This window comes from Marmota marmota, unplaced genomic scaffold (genome assembly GCF_001458135.2).
Source record: "Marmota marmota marmota unplaced genomic scaffold, marMar, whole genome shotgun sequence".
Lineage (NCBI taxonomy): Eukaryota > Metazoa > Chordata > Mammalia > Rodentia > Sciuridae > Marmota > Marmota marmota.
Genome location: NW_025999880.1, coordinates 4,214,940 through 4,231,342, shown reverse-complemented (window position 1 = coordinate 4,231,342; position 16,403 = coordinate 4,214,940). Strand labels below are relative to the sequence as shown.

General features: G+C 37.8%; 1 protein-coding gene across 4 annotated transcripts in view; it reads right to left on the bottom strand.

Moving 5' to 3' along the window:
- Positions 1 to 181: 181 nt before the first annotated feature.
- The window catches only part of Ska2 (spindle and kinetochore associated complex subunit 2), a 34,235-nt gene continuing 18,013 nt past the window's right edge, over positions 182 to 16,403 (bottom strand). The window contains exons 1-3 of one of the 4 annotated variants that reach the window (XR_007343473.1): positions 14,363 to 15,753; positions 8,010 to 9,972; positions 3,467 to 3,613 (exon numbers count right to left, since the gene is read on the bottom strand). Coding sequence is in view for 1 of the 4 variants with exons in the window: in XM_048792178.1 (XP_048648135.1) it covers positions 425 to 493; positions 3,437 to 3,613 (246 nt within the window). In the remaining 3 variants the exon portion in view is untranslated. Of the gene's footprint in view, positions 494 to 3,436; positions 3,614 to 8,009; positions 15,754 to 16,403 lie in introns of those variants that run through there. The other 3 variants (XR_007343477.1, XM_048792178.1, XR_007343470.1) reach the window with 3 other exon arrangements.

Below are 16,403 nucleotides of genomic sequence, written 5' to 3'. Positions count from 1 at the left end.
AAAAAAAAAAAAAAAAAAAAAACGGTCCAAAATAGTGTTAAGGGACTTCCTTGAGTTAAAAATGCAAAACTAAGTATATTGGGCTGGAGATATAGCTCGGTTGGTAGAGTGCCTGCCTCACATGCACAAAGCCCTGGGTTCAAACCCCAGCATCACCAAAAAATAAAAAAAGAAAACTGAATATATTTATAAATATATATTTAAATCCCTGCATTTCCATTCCACTTTTCTTTTTGGGGGAAGCATGGGGGCTAAATTTTATGTAGATAATATCTGGCTCTTATATTTCCACTCATATTAAAGACATATAAACTCCTCTCCTTTACCAGTCCCCCACCTCCAATTATCAAGTGTTAACAAGACATCTTCCTAAATTTCTCTGGAATGGATCTCTTCCTTAGTTTCCTTTTGCAAGTCCATTTCTTCATGAGTCTATTATGTGAGATTTTAATTGCTCTGTCACAGTTTTCTCTTCTTCAGTCAGTGGTGACAGCTAGAAAACAAATGACAAAATTTTTATTTCAAAAATCTTCAAAGACTGTTAAACTCTGCTTCATCATATCAAAAAATTTTATAGCAACAAAAGTTTATTTATTTTTTAAATATTTATTTAATTGTAGTTGGCCACAATACCTTTATTTATTTATTTTTATGTGGTGCTAAAATCATATAAGGCCTCGCACATACTAGGCGAGTACTCTACTGCTGAACTACAACCCCAGCCCCTCCACAAAAGTTTATACTATGCATGTAATCACCAATTTTAGGAAGACAGGGGAAAAAAATAAATATTTCATTATCTACATACAAGTTATTATGATGTTTGAGATTCCAGAGAAATTGCAATACAAAGAAAGATGACCAAGAAATCAAACAATTTTAGAACTAAAGAAAACCAAATAAATCATGTTTGTATGTCACATTCTAAAAGTATTTTGAAAAGGAGATATGAATAAAAATAGTCTCAAAATTTTCTCAGAGAAATAAGAGGCATGGGCTAAACTTGGAAGAATAATTAAAATGTATTTAACTGCAAATAATAAACATTTCAAAATAGATAAACTATAAAATATATTATCATTGCAAAATAAGTTCTGAAGAAAGAAAGACTTCAAAGCTGACTTAATTTGGTAACTGAACCATATTGAGGAAGTCCTCAAGATTTTCTCCAATGAAGAAACTTCCTAATTACCTACTTCCAAACTTGCCCTCCTCACATCATTGGGATATAAGCCCATTCCTGAACCAATGTGAATAAAAGGAAAATCCACTCCCCTTTCCAATCAAATATGTCCCTAGATCTAAGGATAGGAACAACTTCAACACAGTCATGCATCTCTGAGGGAAGACATGAATCCCAAGAAAATCTATACTCTGATATATTGGAAGGAAATAGATAACAGCCAGCCAACACTATCTACCCAAAGCAGGAAGAAGCAAGAGCAAAAGCTAGAAGAAGGAAAACAAAGGAAGTTATATAGAATTTTCACAAAGCACCAAACAGTCTGCATGAAACAAAGGGTTATATGGGGAAATAATAGGAGATACAACTTGAATCACTCAAATAGTTACAAATCTGCTTCATTATATAGGTCATCTCTAGAGAGACTGCTAAATCTGGAGCACCGAAGACCTACAGAATCAGAATCTCTAGGGCACTGCTGTCCAATAAAACTTTCCATGATGCTGAAAATATTCTATATCTGTACTGTCCAATTGAGAGGTGAGTAACTTGAATTTTCAATTTTATGTAATTGATTACATTTATACAGCCACATAATGGCTCTTGGTCAGCCTAGATGTCCAATAGAAGCTACACATATAGCTGGTGTGACTGACGAACTCCAAAATAATCACATGGATAAAATCATATGCCTTACTGCAACCCAAACAGTTACAGATTCACTGAGAACTAGCAAGTCTTTCCAGAATATCATTTACTACCATTGATAGGAAATTCTGTCTCAGCACTAAAAATATAAACTTTAAAAAGAATTCTGGACCAAATTTACTGGGTTATTAACCTGTGAAAATTACTCTGGCTACTAGCCCATAATTGAAATATAATTTAGTACAGAGCTAGCAGATGAATACAGCGCAGGCAGCCCCACTTTGTTCACATACCCACTGCATAGACTATTTTCTGCCATTCCCAGATACAGTATAATACACCATGTTAAGTAGCCATTACCAATTAGCACCTGAGATAACAATTTATAGGACATCCTTCATCCATATAATTTAGTTCTACACTTTGATTTCTTCTATAAATAGCCTACATTTTCTTTCTAAACTCCCAATTTTCTTTGCTAATAAAGGAACATGATGCCAAATCCTTCAATTGTCTTAGTCCCTAGGTTAGCAGCTCATATCCTTTTTTCTATTCTAAGGTATCTGAAGACTACATCAGTGATAGAGACTCCCAATTACAAAGATTCCTATACTAAATGAGATGGGGATGGGGAATGGAATGAGAAAATGAAAAGGGAAATGGAAGTTTGGTCCACCCATGCCTGACAACTCAATTGAAAGAAAGCAGAATTAAAAGAAAAAAAAAAAAGGGCTGGGACTTTTCAGTGCCAGAGCACTTGTCTAGCATGGTTTTGATACCTAGTAGACAGAGAAGAAAAAAAAAACAGTCACTGATATTGATGTTTTCTGTCTTCTAAGTCTTATTACTTTTTATAAGAACCAGCAGAGTGGGTACATCCAATAAACTATGGAGTAAGTTCTCTCTTTCATATGGTTAAGTAAGTTAACCATGTCACATTCATGTCTTATTTTAAAATACAAGGACATAAGAGCAATTACACTTCATACCTCAGGGTATCAAGAAAATCTCACCAGATACAATGGCACATGCCTATAATCCCAGAGGTTTGGGAGGCTGAGGCAGGAGGATCACCAGCCTCAGCAATTTGGTGAGGTCCTTAGCAAATTAACAAGGCCCTAAGCAACTTAGTGAGACCCTTTCTCAAAATAAAAAATAAGGTCTGGGATTGTGGCTCAGAGATAGAGCGTTTGCCTGACATGTGTGAGGCACTGGGTTCAATTCTTAGCACCACAGACCCATAAATAAATAAAATTTAAAAATTCATCAACAACTAATAAAGATATTTTAAATAAATAAATAAATAAAAATAAAAAATAAAAAGGGCTGGAAATATAGATCAGTGATAAACTGTCCCAATTAAATACCCAGTACCTCCCCACAAAAAAAAAAAAAAATCTCAATTTCGTAATACCCTGAGTTTGGTCCAGCACCAAGAAAGAAAGAAGAAAAAATAAATAAATAAATAAATAATCTCATTTATATCTACAGTTCAAACTAGCTGCTAAATTTTAAAATCCAAATTACTAAGGGATTTATTTATCTTTTAAAACAACATTCACAGCTAAAATTATACAAATCCAACTTGTCAACTGAAAACATTACCTCCAGATCTGTTTGCTTTTGTAGTTCTTCTATCATGGTCATAGTCTTATTCAAAGTAGCATAAATGCGGCTCTTAGTCTCTTTCTGCTCAACAGCAACTGGTTTAAAACGTGCATATAAAGATTGATAGCGAGACTTCATCGCTGACAATTCCTTTAGGACAGAAACTGGATTTTTCTACATCAGAAAAAAAGTTAATATATGTTAAATCATGAGATGGAAAACTTAGGTTCTTTTTTGAGAATTAAAGCATACAGCTGGGGATGGGGCTCAGTGGTAGCACATACGCCTGGCATGTGTGACGCACTGGGTTCAATTCTCAGCACCACATATAAATACATAATAAAGGTCTATCAACAACTAAAAAAAATATTTTTTAAAAAGAGCATACAACACATTCTGTCAATCATTAAATTAAAAACTGTTCACATTTATGCAACCACGTAACAAAGGATGGGAGCTGGGAAAAAATAAGTGTAAGCCCTAGATCCTATCTCAAGGAAATTATAGCTTAAAAGAACAGAAATAGCCTGTATGTAGGGAAGAGACTGAGGACATAGCTCAATTGATAGAATGCTTGCCTCGAATGCACAAAGCCCTGGGTCTAATCCCTACTACCACAAAAAAAAAATAATAATAATAATATATGTATATATATAATTATATATGACAATATTGTATAATATATAAAATAATGCATATATATATATATATATATATATATATATCAATTTTAAGCAGAAAAGACGGTCCCTTTAGATATATACCATATGATGCCTAGTTCACGTTAATTAATTACACAGTATTTCTAATATGATTCTATTGGTGTTCAGAAGAAGATTAAAGGCACTATTTGGATTTGTTCCTAAAAGAAAAAAATAACTTGACACACTCCTGTAATTCCAGCTACTCCGGAGGCTAAGGCAGGAGGATCACAAGTCAAAGCTAGCATGGGCAACTTCAGGAGATCGTGAGTCAAAAAAAGGGTTGAGGTTGTATATGGTGGTACACCCCTATAATTCCATCCACTCAGGAGACTGAGGCCAGCTAGGGCTAAGTAACCTACACCCTTCTGAAAATAAAAAAAGGGCTGGGGGCTGAGATATAACTCTCGGTTGGTAGAGTACTTGCCTTGGATACAGAAAGCCCTACCACAATACCCAGTACCTAAAAAATTAATAATAACAATAAGATAACTTGAAACCACTTATAAAATTCTTGAACACTATCATAGGGCTAAAGTATATGAATATTAATTTATTTTATATACATAAAAATACAAAATTCAGGGCTAGGGCTGGGGCTCAGTGGTAGAGCGCCTGCACTGAATGTATGAGGCACTGTGTTAGATCCTCAGCACTACATAAAAATAAATAAATAAAGATATTGTGTCCATCTACAACTAAAAAAAAAAAACCAAAACTACAAAATTCACGCCAATTCAAACAACCATACTTATAAACTATGTTGGTTCTTCGAATTGTTTTCGCAATATAAATAGCTATTATTTCATAATAAGAAATCAATTAGTTTCTCTCTCCACTTGGTACTATAATTCTTTTCAATAAATCTCTGATGCTTCCAACCTATTGCAAACCTTCACTCCCTCTACTACCCATCCTCTCCTACTTGGCACATGACTTTACCAAATGCACTGCTATAAAGATAGAAAAGATCCACTAGAAACCCTATTTTCCTGGCTTTTCATGGTAAAATGAAAACATCTATGACTTTCTCAACTTTATTCACCCTAACACTACCACTACCAAATCCTCCCCCTATCCTTCAGAACCTTAAATTTTTCTTTATTTCAATATTTTCTTTGGGGGGGTGGAGGTTACTAGAGATTGAACTCAGGGGCACTCAACCACTACGCCATATTTCCAGCCCTATTTTGTATTTTATTTAGAGACAGGGTCTTACCAAGTTGCTTAGTGCCTTGCTGTTGCTGAGGCTGGCTTTGAAGTCACAATTCTACTGCCTCAGCCTCCTGAACCTCTGGGATTACACACCAGCTTATTTCAATAATTTTTTAACATTTCCCTTTATATAGACATAAAAATATATAGTTATATCTTCCCAACTTGGGGGGAGGGGAGATTAATCCTGTCTTGCTTCCATTTTCAGTTTAACACCAATTTATTTTTCTTACTCCATTTATCATCAAGCTTTAGAATTTATAATAATATACTTCCTCAGTTTAATATCAGGTGGGTGTAATGGTACAAAATTACAATTATCTTATATTAGACAACAGTGCCAAAAACATGCATAGGAGAAAACATAGCCTCTTCAACAAATGATGCTGGGAAAACTAGAAATCCATATGCAAAATGAAATTAAACCCCTATCTCTTACCATGAACAAAACTCAACTAAAAAATGGATCAATGACTTAGGAATAAAAGCAGAGACCCTGGGGCTGGGGATCTGGCTCAAGCGGTAGCATGCTCGCCTGGCATGCGTGCGGCCCAGGTTCGATCCTCAGCACCACATACAAACAAAGATGTTGTGTCTGCCGAAAACTAATAGAAGAAAAAGTAGGCCCTAATCTTCAACATGAGGAATTAGGCCCCAACTTCCTTAGTAAGACTCCTTTGGCGCAAGAATTAAAATCAAGAATCAATAAATGGAATGGACTCAAACTAAAAAGTTTCTTCTCAGCAAAAGAAACATCTGTGAGGTGAATAAAGAGCGTACATATTGGGAGCAAATCTTTACCCCTCACACATCAGATAGAGCACTAATTTCTAGGGTATATAAAGAACTCAAAAAGTTAAACACTAAAAAAAAAATAACCCAATCAATAAATGGGCCAAGGACCTAAACAGACATTTCTCAGAAAATGATGTACAATCAATCAACAAATGTATGAAAAAATGTTCATCATCACTAGAAATTAGAGAAATGCAAATCAAAACCTCAGCCGCGCGACCAGCAGGCTAGCTTCATACTAGCGGTTCGAAGCATAGAAGTTAACTAGTGAGATCAAAATAAACACACATAAATTCAAATTACCTTTTTCTTTGACCAGGTCTGAGACGGCTCGCCCCTCTGGCTCCTGCCTCGAGCCCCGCGGTGGGGCAGCAAGGTTTACAGACTAGCAGGAGAGAGAGAGGCAGGGCACGCCAGAGAGTGGCCTTTTACTAGGGAACAAGAAATTCAGGGGAAAATTCCATCCAATGAAGGTCGAGGGGGACAGCATTCCAAGGTCAGGGTCAGTGATTGGTCTCAGGGTCAATGGTCAGTCACACCCCCACACGGATGGGCTCTTGCACCTAGAGAGGGTGGGGATTAGTTCTGACAGTTTAGCCAGAACGCCTCACACCCAATCAGAGATGCCCAATCACGTGCGAGAATGGCTTCCCACATATTCCTCCCTTTTTTTCTTCTTTTTTTTTTTTCAGTTGTTCAAAACATTACATAGTTCTCGACATATCATATTTCATACATTTGATTCAAGTGGGTTATGAACTCTGATTTTTACCCCGTATACAGATTGCAGAATCTCATCGGTTACACATACACGTTTTTACATATTGCCATACTAGTGTCTTTTGTATTCTGCTGCCTATCCTATCCTCTATTATCCCCCCTTCCCTTCCCTCCCCTCCCATCTTCTCTCTCTACCCCATCTACTATAATTCCTCTCTCTCCCTTGTATTTTTCCCCTTTCCCCTCACTTCCTCTTATATGTAATTTTGTATAACAATGAGGGTCTCCTTCCATTTCCATGCAATTTCCCTTCTCTCTCCCTTTCCCTCCCAACTCTCATCCCTGTTTAATGTTAATCTTCTTCTTATGCTCTTCCTCCCTGCTCTGTTCTTAGTTGCTCTCCTTATATCAAAGAAGACATTTGGCATTTGTTTTTTAGGGATTGGCTAGCTTCACTTAGCATAATCTGCTCTAATGCTATCCATTTCCCTGCAAATGCCAGGATTTTGTCATTTTTTAGTGCAGAGTAATACTCCATTGTGTATAAATGCCACATTTTTTTTTATCCATTCATCTATTGACCGGCATCTAGGTTGGTTCCACAGTCTAGCTATTGTGAATTGTACTGCTATGAACATCGATGTAGCAGTATCCCTATGGTACGCTCTTTTAAGGTCTTTAGGGAATAGTCCGAGAAGGGGAATAGCTAGGTCAAATGGTGGTTCCATTCCCAGCTTTCCAAGGAATCTCCATACTGTTTTCCAAATTGGCCACACCAATTTGCAGTCCCACCAGCAATGTACAAGTGTACCCTTTTCCCCACATCCTCGCCAACACTTCTTGTTGTTTGATGTCATAATGGCTGCCAATCTTACTGGAGTGAGATGGTATCTTAGGGTGGTTTTGATTTGCATTTCTTTGACTGCTAGAGGTGGTGAGCATTTTTTCATGTACTTGTTGATTGATTGTATGTCCTCCTCTGAGAAGTGTCTGTTCAGGTCCTTGGCCCATTTGTTGATTGGGTTGTTTGTTTTCTTATTGTTTAATTCTCTGAGTTCTTTGTATACTCTGGATATTAGGGCTCTATCTGAAGTGTGAGGAGTAAAAATTTGTTCCCAGGATGTAGGCTCCCTATTTACCTCTCTTATTGTTTCTGTTGCTGAGAAAAAACTTTTTAGTTTGAGTAAGTTCCATTTGTTGATTCTTCCCTTTTTTTCTTAAAAATCAGGCAGTGGTTCACTCTTTCAAGTTTCTGCATTCTTGTTCCGAAGACTCGCCATCCTATAATTACAACACAAAAGAGAATTAACAGCAAAGAGAACAATCCAATGATGTACCAGGCCGAGTGTTTAAGAATATTTCCAGGGTTAAATCCATTTAACTGCTTCAATATTTGGTTAGCCAAAGAATAAGGATCCGAAAAATCAGCTCTATTATTTTGAATGTCTTGGATATGATGATGAAGTTCCAAAAGATCTAAGCTATTATTATTATTTTACCAAATACCTAACAAATGGTTTTTAACCTTCTCCCAATCCCAGAGAGAAGCATTGTACTTGGCAGCTGTAACACACACATATTTATAATTTGCGTGGCATTTAAGCCTTTCCTTAAACTTTAAACCTGATGTTTCATTACCTATGTCTATAACAGTCGCCTCTAAAGCGTTTGATTTAGTCTCAAACCTTTCATCAATATTTACTTGATTACGCAGAGCCTTGGAGGTATTTTGAGCTAAATTATTAAGAAATTTTGCATGTTGAATATTTTGAGAAATGTCAGAGAGGCAGAAACACTGGATGCAATAAAAGAAACTAATGCCAAAACACCAACAATTATAATTCCAATAGCACATTTAGGTCTTGCTAGCTGGGCATGAATTTGCTGCAAGACTTGTAAACCAGCATCAGCATACCATGGCTCTGAAATATTAGCAGGTAATAAAACAAAAGAGGGCTGATGAAGTATCAGCACTCCTTTTCCTCCATTATACCTAGTAATACAATTGGTTAGGTTACATTTGTTACATGTAACAACATATCTGTCATCTATCCATTTAACTTTTACATTTCCAATAATTAAAACATAAGGAGCTTGGACACAGGCTCGTAAACCATAGCAAGATCCCTCCTTACAGTTCTTGCCAACAAATTTTGGTAAAGGCTTGTCTGTAAAATGTAAGAATTCTGAGGCAGCAATTAAGCGCCAAACATCTTTTTGAATACCACCCTCACTGTAAGTCAAAATATTACTAACAAATCCTGCAGGTGTCATAGCAGAATTTTTTCGTAATTGTCTCTTATCAATTTTTGGAGACCAGTCTAAAATATACCCACTATCTTTAGACAACTTATGTTGTACAGGAAAAGTATTTACACAATCCATCCATCTAGGAAAGGTGCCAATCTCAATTGTAGAACTACTTGGACAGTGGGGAATCTGTGGAGGTTTTGCAGAAATGACTGGTTTGTTATGGGAAAGTCCCATCTTAATTACTGATCTAGTATAAGGTTTTAAATCTCCATAAATAGAATAATTGGTCAGTCTAGGTCTATCAATCACTGTCTTTTCCTCAAATGATACTTTCAGACAGCCAGCATGTTTATCGTGGGACCAACAGAAAGGTAATTGGGCACTGTAGCCAGAATAATTAAATCTAGTCACATGATTGGGAGTAATATGAGTATCTGTAAATTCTCCCATCATGAATGAGTCATTAGTAAACACTGGAATAGATTCTCCAGTCCACACAGCTGGGTGTACCAGGGCTGGATCTGGGAAATATGTCCAGTAAATGTCTGTCTGGTTCCCCTTTACCTGACAGCCCAGCAGGGCAATTACTGTTGCTACCATCAAGACTGGGGTCCTGTTTTTGCCTAGGAGTCGAATTATTCGGGAAGCCTGTGTTGTTAGCTTCTTCACGACTTCCCATGAAATCAGCTTTTCAGCTGGGTCAATCTGGTTTCTCTTCGTCTTTTTCCGATATCTCTTCCTTTTGAATGGGGGCTTCTCCAGGTAGATCTTCAGTCGCTTGAATCTTGGTTCTACCTCTTCCATATCTGATTGCGCGTTCAGGCACCCAGATAGGACGAAAAGCACCTTCTGGAAAAATACAAGCATGACCTCTGCCCCACATAATCACTGGGTCTGGGCCTTTCCATTGACCAGTCTGTAAATCTTTCTACAAAACTCTGCCTAAAGGGCCTGTTATTGTGGGAGACATTTGTCCCTCAGCTGCAGTGTGACCTTCTACGTCATAGTTTAAAAAATTTAAACGAACAAGGCATGATTGAGGCTATTTTGGGGAGTCATAAACCTATTCTGCCCCTTTAATTTTTGTAATTGAAGCTTAATAGATAAATGAGCTCGTTCCACAATGGCTTGACCTTGGGGGTTATAAGGAATTCCTGTTTTACGATTAATTTGAAACTCTTGGCAAAATTGTTGAAAAGAAGAGCTTACATAAGCTGGTGCATTATCTGATTTGATCTGTATAGGGCACCCTAACACAGCAAAGGCTGCTAGGCAAAGAGAAATTACATGTTGAGTATTTTCCTTTGTATGTGCTGTGGCAAAAATAAATCTGGAATATGTATCAACTATTACATGTACATAACATTGCTTACCAAATTAAGAAATATGAGTTACATCCATTTGCCATATTTGATTTGCTTTTAATCCATGGGGATTTAACCCTGATGGTGGAGATGGAGTGTGACTAACACACTTAGGGCACTGACTTACAATTTGACAAGTTTGTTCTCTGGTAATATTAATATTTTTTAGTTAAGCTAGAAGCATTTTGATGATGCAAGGAATGGGAAGCTTGTGCACAATCATATGGAGACATCTGTTGACAGATAGCTACTAATTTATCAATCTTGTCATTACCTGAAGCTAAAGGTCCTGAAAAATTAGTATGAACCTGTATGTGTCCTATGAAACCTGGGTATTTTCGCATTTGCACTGCCTTTTGTAAATTATGAAATAATTCAAATAATTTTTGTGATGAAGTACACCCAATAACTGAAGTTTCAATATTTTTGGTAACTCCGACTGCATATAAGCTGTCAGAATAAATATAAATAGGCTCATTTGCAAAGTAATTTAAGGCACAAATCAAAGCTTGAAGCTCTGCTCTCTGGGCAGAATTATATGAAGTTTGCATTACATCTGTGTAAACACGACTATAAAAACCTGCTTTACCTGAGCTTGAACCATCAGTGAACACCGATAAAGCTTCATCTATGGGGTGGACACGCACAATCTTTTGAAAAATGAGTGATGTTAATAATGCAAATTGAATAATTTTATCACGAGGGTAATGACAATCTATCTGGCCAGGAAAATCAGCAAAAGCTATCTGCCATAAGCTAGAAGTTTGAAAAAGCCAATTTATTCTGTTGAACAGAAAATGGAATAATTATGATATCAGGCTCATATCCAATTAATTGTAAAATCCTTGTTCTACCTTTAATGACTAATTGAGCAATAGAGTCATGAAAAGGAATCAATGTTTTTTAAGGGGAGTGGGCTAAATAAATCCACTCAATAACTCCAATCTTTGCCATATGGCTCCTGTTGGGGTATGCTCAGTTGGAAATATTAATAAATACACTATTTCTTTAGGATCACCTCTAGTAAGTTGTGCATTTTTAATTGCATTTTCAACCCTTTTTAAAGCTGCTGTAGCCTCTAAGGTCAGCTGACGTGGAGAGGTTGGAGAAGGATTTCCTTGTAATATCTGAAATAAAGGACTTAATTTGGAAGTAGTTAGCTTTAAGGATGGCCTCAGGCAATTAATGTCTCCTAATAGTTTTTGAAAATCATTAAGGATATGTAACTCCTTAATTCTTATCTGAAGATTTTGAGGACGGATTGTACGTCCTTGAATTATCTGACCTAAATATTGAAAGGGAGGCATCTTTTGTATTTTTTGAGGAGCAATGCATAAACCCATTGCTGTAAGTGAAGTCTCTGAGTAAAAATTTCTGAAAGTACCTCTGGATTAGCATGAGCCAATAATATATCATCCATAAAATGAATAATATACACATCAGGAAAGCTATTTCTTATAGGAGCTATCACCTGATCAACATATTTCTGGCATAAGGTAGTACTGTTACACATTCCCTGGGGGAGTACTTTCCAGCAATATCTTTTAACAGGTTCCTTTAAATTAATTGCTGGGACAGTGAAGGCAAATTTTTCACAATCTCCAGGATATAACCTTATAGAGAAAAAACAATCTTTTAAATCTATTATCATCAAGTTGTAGTTTAAAGGGATGGCTGTGGGGAAAGGAAGTCCTGGCTGTAATGATCCCATAGGCTGAATTGCATGATTTATTCCCTTAAATCCTGTAAAAATCTCCAATTTCCTGACTTTTTCTTAATAACAAAAATAGGTGCGTTCCAAAGACTGTGTGTTGGTTCTATATGACCAGCCTGAAGTTGTTCCTCAACTAACCTATGGATTATTTTAAGTTTTTCCCCTGAGATGGGCCACTGAGAAATCCATATAGGCTCCTCTGTGAGCCAGGTAATTTTTTCAGCTGTCTTTAGGATCTGGGAAACACTCAGGGCCCCTAGTAAAAATTTTGGTTTGGAGCATTTACTAATCTTTGCCGTGGAGACTGGTTTGTAAGCAGATACTCTCCCTGAAAGGTTTCCTTATCATCTCCAGGAAAAAAACCCTGATTAACTTCCTCAATTGATAGTATAGAATTTGAAGTTACTAATAACAATCCCATTTTTGCTAAAATATCCTTTCCCCATAGGTACACTGGTAAAGACTCTAACACATAAGGTTTAAAAACTCCCCTGTTCCCATCAGAATCTTCCCAACGGAGATAATTTGCACTTTGAGCAGGCTGTGAAATTTGTCCAATTCCCTCTAGGTTAGCTGGGGCTACATGTAAGGGCCAATTCCGAGGCCAGAATCTACTAGTAAAGACAGAAATATCAGCACCTGTGTCGAGAATTCCTTTGATATTTTTATGATTAATTTTAAGTATCAATAAAGGGCGTTCTTGTCGCACTAATTGAGACCAGTACACTCTGTCTGGCAGTTTAGAAACTGAATTTACTTGCGGATGTTCATCCGAATCACAGGGCAATAAAGTCAATTGGGCAAATGCATCCTTTGGAGTAAGACTTAGGGCATAATTGGACCTCACAGCAACATTTAATTGTCCTTTAAAATTTGAATCTATCACTCCATATTACCTCAATGGCTCATTTTAAATTATTACATCCCAAAATTAAATCTATACTATTTTTAGGAAGCGGCCCAAAAATCCCAGTAGGGATTTGTTTTGGCCCTGATTCAGGATTCAATTCAATTGTCGTTGAGGGTTGTAAGGAAACTGTCTGTGATTTATGTTCCAGTAAAAATGGCGGGCCGTCCTGGTCGGCGCCAGTGACATCACACTGTGCGAACCCTCCTACAATTCCCCATATTTTTGCTCGGCCTGGGGAGCGGCCGATCAGAAGTTTTTTGTTCTCCCGCTAAGAGGAAATGATGGCGAGAAGGCGGGCTGATCCGCGCCCTCTTGATCCGCCACATGGGGATGAGTCCTGCAATATCTATTATCAACAGCAGATGGAGCCCTGAACTTAAAATTACGAGTATGACATTCTCTCGAAAAATGGCCGTCCCTACCACAGAGATAACATCTCCCACAGGGTTTTCGTACCAATTCCTGCGGTTGTAGGGTTTGCTTTAGGACCGCGGCTAACAGTACTGTCTGCAAATGGGTGGAATCAATCTCAGAACACAAGCGGATAAACTCAGAAACTGTTCCCTTTTTCCGAGGGGTCTGAGAATATCCTGACAACATTTATTCGCATTTTCAAATGCCAATTGCTTAACAATAAACTCACAAGCTCCTGGGTCTCCAATAGACCAATTTGCTGTCTGGTACAGCCGAGCTACCAAATCCGAATACGGCTCACTGGCACCTTGTTTGACTAAATTGGACTGGTCCTTGGAAATTATTTGTTTCCAGGCACGTTTAGCACAGTCAGTTATCTGATCATACACTGCAAATTCATAGTTTAACTGTCTTTCCAAATCAGCAAATTCACCCGTTCCTAAAAACATTTCTACTGGGGTCTTGTGTCTTCTATTCTTTTCTGCTTGTTCAGTACAAAAATCAGCCCAGTAAGACCGCCAAAGTAAAAAGTCTCCGCCACTCAAACAAGATCTGGCTAATGAAACCCAATCACTAGGTGGAAGTGGTTGTGAGGATATGGTATCAATCAAATTTTGTACAAAAGGTGAATTCGGACCATAAGTCTCACAAGCACTCTTCAATTCCTTAATAGTCTTAAATGGAATTATAGCGTGAACTCAAACCCTTTGGTCCTGGTCATTAAACTGCTCAAAAACTGGGAAAAGTTGAAAACCGCTAATGTCCTCTCCCGCCTCCTGCGCTTTCTTAATGCCTCGCTGGAACGGGGTAAGAAAAGTCATTGTTAATTCGGAGTACCTGTTAAATTTTGTCCTTTTAGCAGATAATGGCCAAAAATTCTAATAGCATGGGCAGGTGGTGTTAAACACAGTCTGTTAAAATTTCCCTGTAAGTTCTGAATTTCAATGTCTGATTCCTCTTCCTCAGACTGCGACTCGTGGGAAGAATCTCCGCCATCGCCATTTTGAAATTGGGCTCCTAAGCCACGTGGTGGAGAAGGGCTCTGTACCTCTCTAGGAATTTCTTCCAGATTTTCCTCTCCAGGAGGATTGTCTATCTCTTCTGGAGGGCTCTATGACTGCGGATGTTTCCTCTCTGTGACCCTGACTTCTAGGATCTTCCTCCAGGCTACCCTGATCTTGTTCCTGCAAGTTTAAGGTCACATTCCTAACTTTTGGTTTAGCCCCAAGAGCTTTCCTTTAAAACGGCTCAAGGGAAAAGAAATTAACTTAGCCTCAGGCAGATTTTCCATTTGAATAGACTTAATAGCTCTCTGAATGCCTTTCAATAGATCTTCAGGGGGCCATGAGCTATGGTCCAAGTAGTCAAAAGGGCAAATTTCTAAGGCCGTCCAAGTTTTTTGAATATTCTCAATGCCTCCAGGTAATTCATTAGAAAGGCAAATTTTTGTAATTTCCTCCCTGATTTCTCCCCAGTATGTAAATTTGGCAAATCTTGGTCACAAAAAACAAGGACAAAATTCACCTACAACCTTTAAGAATTGTAATAACTGAGTCTTTTTTATCCGTTTTCCTTTCTGATTAATTATGGTTTCTAAAATAGTCAAATACATGTCCTTATCACTAGAAGTTGAATTTCCCATTTTAAATAATTTAACGTGTCATCCCTTCAGTACCTCCAGGTACTTTTGTGACCCAAAATTGTCACCAATTCCTTTATCTTTATAGCGCGCTCCCACTCAATCTAGTTAATCTAAAATGCTCTCTTGTGGGCGCCAATTCAGCCGCACGACCAGCATGCTAGCTTAATACTAGAGGTTTGAAGCACAGAAGTTAACTAGTGAGATCAAAATAAACACACATAAACGCAAATTACTTTTTTCTTTGACCAGGTCTGAGATGGCTCTCCCCTCTGGCTCCTGCCTCGAGCTACCCGGTGGGGCAACAAGGTTTACACAGACTAGCAGAAGAGAGAGAGGCAGGGCACGCCAGAGAGTGGCCTTTTATTGGGGAACAAGAAATTCAGGGGAAAATTCCATCCAATGAAGGTCCAGGGGGACAGCATTCCAAGGTCAATGATCAGTCACACCCCCACACGGATGGGCTCTCGCACCTAGAAAGGGTGGGGATTAGTTCTGATACAGTTTAGCGAGAATGCCTCACACCCAATCAGGGAGGTGCCCAATCACATGCGAGAATGGCTTCCCACAAAAACCACTCTAAGATTTCATCTCACTTCAATCAGAATGGCAGCTATTATAAATACAAACAACAATAAGTGTTGGTGAGGATGTGGGGGAAAAGGTACACTCTTACACTGCTGGTGGGACTGCAAATTGGTGCAGCCAATGTGGAAAGCAGTATGGAGATTTCTTGGAAAATTGGGAATGGAACCACCATTTGACCCAGCTATCCCTCTCCTTGGTCTATACTAACAGGACTTAAAAACAGCATACTACAGGAACACAACCAAATCAATGTTTATAGCAGCATAATTCACAATAGCTAAAATGTGTAACCAACCTAGATGCCCTTCAATAGATGAATGGATAGGTGCTGGGGCTGAAGCTCAGTGATAGAGCACCTGCCTTGCACGTGTGAGGCACTGGGTTCAATCCTCAATACCACATAAAAATAAAGAGATTGTGTCCAAATACAACTAAAAATATATTTTTTAAAAAAATAGATGAATGGATTAAAAAATGTGGCATATATACACAATAGAATATTACTCAGCAATAAAAGAGAATAAAATCATGGCATTTACAGGTAAATGGATGGAGTTATAGAAGATAACGCTAACTGAAGTTAGCTAATCCCAAAAACCCAAATGCCGAATGTTTTCTCTGCTATAAGGAAGCTGATTCATAGTGAAGGAG